This window comes from Notechis scutatus, chromosome 4 (genome assembly GCF_049901735.1).
Source record: "Notechis scutatus isolate UNSWTSFEM ecotype Mainland chromosome 4, rNotScu1.2, whole genome shotgun sequence".
Taxonomy (NCBI): domain Eukaryota; kingdom Metazoa; phylum Chordata; class Lepidosauria; order Squamata; family Elapidae; genus Notechis; species Notechis scutatus.
Window position 1 is genome coordinate 69,531,535 of NC_142012.1, and position 6,964 is coordinate 69,538,498.

Below are 6,964 nucleotides of genomic sequence, written 5' to 3' on the forward strand. Positions count from 1 at the left end.
TATGCTCCCTTCTCATCTTGTTATCTCTTCAAGAGGTGACAAGTTTCTAGACATCTGACTCCAGTCCTCCAGTTGTATATCATGTGCAAATCTTACATTGATAGGTTACATCAAAAAGGTTGTATATCCAGTTGTATATCATGTGCAAATCTTATATCGATAGGTTACATCAAAAAGGATTACTTGTACCAACTCCCCCCCACTTCTTCTTCCATTGAAGAATGGCAGATACACGGATTTGACACTCAATGTGTAATCCTTAATGGTACTATATCCACATAGAGAGAAGTAAGCAGTGGGGTACTACAAGGCTCCATCTTAGGCCCAGTACTTTTCAATATCTTCATAAATAATTTAGATGAGGGAATAGAAGGGGAACTCATCAAATTTGCCAATGACACCAAGCTGGCAGGAATAGATTAGTAGAATTACTCCAGTTGCTATTCTTCCTAACATTGATAATTGCAATTTTTTCCATTTTTCCAAATCCAGTTTTATTTTATTTAATAGCTTTGTATAGTTATAATGGTACTATATCTACATGGAGGGAAGTAAGCAGTAGGGTACCACAAGGTTCTGTCCTAGGCCCAGTACTCTTCAATATCTTCATAAATGACTTAGATGTGGAAATAGAAGGGGAACTTACCAAATGTGCGGATGATACTAAATTGGCAGGAATTGCCAACACCATAGATGATAGGCTCAAGATCCAGATGGATCTCGACAGACTTGAACACTGGGCCCAATCTAACAAAATGAAATTCGATGTAAAGAAAACTATATTTTTACACTCAGGCAAGAAAAACCAAATGTACAGGCATAGATTAGGTGAAACATGGCACAATAACAGTAACTGTGAGAAAGAACTTGGAGCCCTAGTTCTTCAGCTGCCAATGCAATACTAGGATGCATTAATGAAGGGATGAAATCATGATCACATCAAGTATTAGTACTGCTTTATAAGACCTTGGTAACACCATACTTGGAATACTGCATTCCGTTTTGGTCACCATAATATAAAAAAGATGTTGAAAGTTTGAAAAAAGTGCAGAGAAGAGCAATGAAGATTATTAGGGGGCTAAAGACTAAAACATATGAAGTATGGTTGCAGAAACTACTGTAGATTCTAGTGAAAAGAAGGACCATTATAGCAGTGTTCCAATATTTGAGGCGTTGCCATGGAAAAGAGAAGGTCCACCTATTTTCCAAAGCACCAGAATGTGAGACAAGAAGCAATGGATGGAAACTAATCACGGAGAGAACAAACCTAGAACTAAGGAGAAACGTCAAGTCTGGTATCTTGAAGAACGTGCAAGATGTCATGTTTAATTCTTGACATTACTTTAAATTCCTTGGGGAAGTTCCTTTTGTTAGCACAGATATTCAGCATAAGCAGTTCTCAATTACTGCATCTGCATAAGAGGCAGTCAAAACACAGACATGCAGAAGTTGGGAATGGGAGAGGTCAACAGAGTTCAGTAAATGGCAGCAATGCAACTGCTAAGCAAGTAGATTTATTATACAAAATACATTCAAGACTTAGCCTCTCAGTGAATGATGCCAGGAATTAATTATCTAAAACATATGAGCCCAGCCTTACAACGGAAATAAAATTCATATGAATTCTTAACATCTCCATCTCACTCTAAATCTTATCTGGTTATTAACAACTAGGTTACTGCAAAGGCTGTAGTGGTAGGAATAATGTACAGAGAGCTATTACCTACCTAACCATAGGACAGTCGTGCCCCTCCTCTTTTTTTCTATTTCCCTATGTATTACTTAGACTTTCATCTTGCTATTGTACCATGATTTCTAGCCCTTGCAAATATACCTGGCCACGATTCCAAAAAAGCATGAATGCGAGCTGGTCGCTGTCCATTGTGCTGAAACCCCATTACTGAGCCGCAGTAGACGCAGATGGCACTCTTCTGCCTGTTGACAGCACCCAAGCTACTTCCTCCCCATCCCCTCTCTCACGTAGAATGGATTTCTTCAGCACTCAAAAAAACCCTGAAACTTTCAATTTTGGGGTGCTTTCTGCCATTGGCTCTCCCTTGCCCCTATAGCTCATCCTTCCCTTGTTCAAAGAAGTACTCACCATGTTGACTTCAGAGACCATGTCTATACTGGCAATCTCTATTCTCATCCCAACATCAACAGGAGAACCTGGAAACCGAGATGGGTGATTTGTTGTGATTTATTTTTTTTAATGACCGGCTAAGGAAATGAATTGGAATCTTCATTTCCAGGTTGTTGCTGTTGTTTAGAGAGAGAGAGGGGGAGGGGGAGGGGGAGAGAAGGGGAAGAGAGAGGGAGAAATGGCATTCTTCTGCCCATGTGTTGCACTCAGGGAGCAGTGGTTGGTTTGTTTAAGACTTTTGTGAAAGCCAAAAGCTAATAAATCTGACTGCTGGTATGAACACTGGCAACAAAGCCAAGCTTTGTCAAACGTGCGGTTGTAAACTTACACACAGAGAGACACAGACACACACGTGTGTCTCTCTCTCTGTGTGTGTGTGTGTGTGTGTGTGTGTGTGTGTGTGTTTGTAAGAAAGAGAGGGAGAAACAAAAATAATAATATTTGGGATAGTTTGCAGCAGCTCCTCACCAAAATCTTAGCTGGTTTAACAACGCTAAGCAGAATCCTATCTGGACAAGCTTGTAAACTAGATTAAGTAATTAAAAATATCCCGGAAGAAAACAACGGCAAAACCACTCTTCCGAGTGGTTGCCAAACAACCGTGTCACATCACATAGGTGATAGACACATCTACACATATAGATGCGTTGGACTTGGAGGAGTCTTTTCCCCTTCTACTCCCGAGACTGGGTGAGCCACTTATCAGGCAGGCTGATTAACATTCTTACCAGCCTTCCGCCTCGGAATGGAAGGCAGTCCCACCACTTTGTCTCCCGTTATAAACAAATCGGGGGAGAATTACCTCCAAAATCCGGCCTTAAGCGAATGTCGTATCCTTTGAGCAAGCGGTCCACCGTATCTTTCACGTAGGATATGTTGCTGGGCTCGTTCACGCTAAACAAGGCAGAAAGAAAGTGATTCAGGACGAGGCGGGAGACACCCCTCTCATTCCCGGGTCACAAAATCTATTTCTCCTGCCTCCGGGTGTGGGGTGGGTGGGGGGGAAGGAAATCAATGAGGGGGGCTCAGGAAGGAAGGCGTCCTGCACCAACACACGGGCGTGCCGACACGGGGTTGGGGAGAAAGACAGACAAACACGCTCTCCTACAACACGGATACCCACCCCACACATGCGCCTCCTTGCGCCCAAGCGTCCATCCTCACCTCTTAGTAGCACAGGAGACCACAGCTATCATCACCGGGAACACAAAAATCCCCGCGCCCTCTCGGAGCTGAACTGCCCACATTCCTTCCTCCTGGTGAACAGCGGACGCCTCTTTCTTTTTTAAAAAAAATCCCTTTCCCGCCCCCCCCTCCTTCTCACTCGCCGCCCCCACCCGCCAAGATTCAAGGAATGCAACTTTCAAGCCGCAGGCAGGGCGCCGCCACCGCCGCCGAGGAGAGCGCCACGCATGCGTGGCTCTGGTTCACGAGCTGAAGATCCCCGGTCAGCCTTGACCACTCGGCCTGTCAAGGGAGCCGCGCCGGAGGGTCCTGCTGGCTCTCTGCGAAGAGCGGCCCGCTTGCAAGCCGAAAGTTCTTCGGCCCGGCAGAAGGGGAAAAAGAAGGCCAGCCCACTGGAGCTCATCGCAGCTGGGCTGCGACACTTCCCTCCCTTCGTTGGTGCCTCTCCTTTCCTACCGCTGGTTAGTTAAAAGGGAGCCGGTGTAGAGCTTTAAGCCGGCCGCGTTATATCGCCACAGCTACGGCTGGGTGACGCAATCCCCATTTCCTCGCTGCTGTGGTTTATATCGCCATAGGTAGGACCAGAATACGCGATTAGCTTCTTTTAAAGCTACTTTTCTCCTGCCGTATCTAGGGGATGATGGCCCTGGTGTCGGTTGTCTCCCGCCCATCAAATCTACTCCTTTAAGTTGGGAGACTATAGATGAGAAAGGGCTAAGGTAGTTAGGGAAAGCAGTCCTAAATAACAATCTCTCCTTCCTAAAGTTCCTTAAAAAAAAAAAAAAAGGACATAAAGTAATTTGACTTCCACCAGATCAGAGCCCCCTAAGTAACAGGAAGGTTTGCACCTACAAGAAGAGATGATACCCTGTACATTCACTCATGGTTGGTGTGGGTAATATAATAGTACTTAAAAGATTCTGGTCCTTTCCGCTCTGGTGATTTGTAATGGTCTCCCGGCATCACCAAGACACCACTGCGGCATATGTTGCTAAGAAAGATGGACTTTATTTTTGCCACCGCAAAAGTTGGAAGGTACCATAAGATGCTACAAATCATTAGTGTGGAAAAGGTCTTCCCCTGCCCTTCTCTTCCGAATAATAGGGTGGTGAAATCAGGACAGGAAAATACAGAAAACACCATTCGTTCTCACCGCTTTGCATCATTCAGTGCAGAAGGACTCCAAGCATAGGCTCCTGGCAGCCACAATCTTCTGTTACTCAGTCTGTCTTACAATATCTCTTGAAATATATGAAGGAGTAGAAAATGCAAAGGAACAGGGTAAGTAGACCCCTAACATTATTGGCCAATTCATGCTGCGAAGAAGAGAAGAAAACAGAAGGGACACTTGGGGGTCTGTATGAAGGAATCAAAAAGGCTAAACGGATGTCTATGTACTACATCGTTGAAGCCATCTATTTTACATCCTGACTTTTTCAATCCCCAACTCCTTCAACAGTCCTGGAAGGATACAGCTGATTTGCTTCCTGGGACAGTTATCCCACTATTATCCAGTTTAAAGGTAGAATTCAGGAAAGCACATGGGAACTACTTTCACAATCTGCCTTGTCTGTTGCACTAGAGAAATGGTAGATCAAGCTTTTTTTTCTCCCTTTTCCTCTAGGTTGTCCCATGATTCTAATCCAGCTGCAGATTCTCCAACCAGTTAGGAGAGGTTACTATTTCTTGCTTTTTTAACCTTCAATGATGCCATTGAAAGACAGAGAAGGAGGCAAAAGAGAGTACAGCTCCCTCTTCCTGTTTCTTTAAGGACACAATTAAAAAGATTTTATTTAATGGATACTGTGTGTTTCTTCTTACAAGTGGCATAATATTAAGTTTCCCTTTCCAAGTATTCGTTCAATGGGTAGCCAGGCTTCACTCATAGCTGTGTTTTTTAAAAGCTTAGTAAGCTTAAGATGTGTGCACCAACTGGTTAAAATACAGTACTGTAGGCTAATTCTGCTGATTGCCGGAGTTTGGCAGTTCGAATCTCACCAGTCTCAAGGTTGACTCAGCCTTCCATTCTTCTGAGGTGGGTAAAATGAGGACCCAGATTGTTGGGGGCAATATGCTAATACTGAAACAGCTTAAACTGCTGTAAAGCACTGTGAAGCAGTGTATAAGTCTAAGTTCTGTTGCTATTGCTATCTCCATAATTGCCTACACCTGCTTTCATTCGCAGTTTGCCAAACAGTGATGGGAGGAAGGTGGTGAATTCCTAAGGGTGAGGAAAGGCTACGGAATGCACAAGGGCCTTTTGTTGCTGGCAAGACATTATCCAACAAGGTCAAGTTAGGAAGAATGTTTGAGCGGTGTAGACAATTTCCCCCAAAACAAAAGAACTTAACTCAGTTGATGAACTAGGAACTGGGTCTGGAGGGGAAAAGATAGTTTTACCCAGTGGTGGGATTCAAATAATTTAACAACTGGTTCTCTGCCCTAATGACCAGCTGGGTAGGCATGGCTGGGTGGTCATGTGACTGGGTGGGCATGGCCAACTTGACATTACTCACATTGAGGGGCGCTTCTCGTCACCTGGCCTCTCGTGATTGTGGGGATGCTGCAACAGTCGTAAGTGTGAAAAATGGTCATAAGTCACTTTTTCAGTGCCATTGTAACTTTGAACGGTCACTAAGTGAACTGTTGTTAGTCAAGGAATATCTGTGCAAAAATACAAAAAGCTTCTTTGCTTGCAAAAAGCTGCCTTAAATACCAATCATTAGATTAAAAATACCTGCAAGCTGGAGTTACAAATCAGGCAGGGTGCCAGAGCACTTTGAGGAATTAAAATAGTTAAAATGTAGTGATAACTATCAGCAGCCAACTCTTGCTCATAAAGTGAAACCCTTTAGCAGAGAGGTCATTTAGGCTCTCCAGAAAGAGCACACCCAGGAGAAGCAATCCTTAGATCCATTGCACCACTTAAAGATACCAGCTGGTCTCACTCACCTCACAAGATATCCTAAGGAAATCATCCAGATTTAAGGAAAGATCACATGCCCACCAGAAAGGCAGTAAAAAAAATCAGTACCAAGCTTGCATCCTGCCTCTTGGAAGTACACCCCAAAAGGACAGTGCCAGGAACCACTAAAGCAGTGAAGGAAGACCCCCCTCCCAGATAGAAAAAGAAACCACGAGGCAGGAAAAAATTCAAACACAATCAAATAATTAAATCACAACAGTAGCTGTTGCTTATTAAACCAATTACCAGAACAAATTGTGTCCAACGGCAGGGTCGTATCCACATCAGTGCCCTCAGCCATCTCTGCGCACTCCAATGAAGTAACAATTGGGAGAGAACTGACTTTCCTCTCAGCCATTCTTTAGAGCTCACTGCGATGAAAATATCACTCACTCCGAGCAGGTATGAGGTTTTTATTTTCCTTCCACACAGTAACATCAAGCAACAAGCAAGCAATGTTATTTAAAGTCAGCTCTGAGTTAACCTCATTTTAAGCTGTATTTATGCAGTAGTTTACAATTATATGATTATGTAATTGCACCAGTCATCATCCGGCTATCGTTGTTTTGCAGATATCCGGAATGATTATCAAATTAGTAGGTTAGTTTGAGTTACCTATTACCCCTTATAATATCATAACCCATAAGTACGATAGATGTCATCATACCACC

At 43.6% G+C, this 6,964-nt stretch overlaps 1 protein-coding gene and 1 long non-coding RNA gene across 2 annotated transcripts in view; one reads left to right on the top strand and one right to left on the bottom strand.

Annotated features, from left to right (window-relative positions):
• LOC113417445 (gamma-aminobutyric acid receptor subunit beta-1-like) overlaps positions 1 to 3,051 on the bottom strand; it is a 121,915-nt gene extending 118,864 nt beyond the window's left edge. Inside the window, exons 1-2 of the mRNA XM_026675846.2 lie at positions 2,946 to 3,051; positions 2,102 to 2,169 (exon numbers count right to left, since the gene is read on the bottom strand). Coding sequence (XP_026531631.2) covers positions 2,102 to 2,149 — 48 coding nt within the window. The 5' untranslated portion in view covers positions 2,150 to 2,169; positions 2,946 to 3,051. The remainder of the gene's footprint in view (positions 1 to 2,101; positions 2,170 to 2,945) is intronic.
• A 468-nt stretch (positions 3,052 to 3,519) lies between these two features.
• LOC148130766 (uncharacterized) lies at positions 3,520 to 5,127 on the top strand. The gene is made up of 2 exons (XR_015749620.1): positions 3,520 to 3,789; positions 4,953 to 5,127. It is a non-coding gene; the product is annotated as an uncharacterized LOC148130766 (long non-coding RNA).
• The last annotated feature ends 1,837 nt before the right edge of the window (positions 5,128 to 6,964 follow it).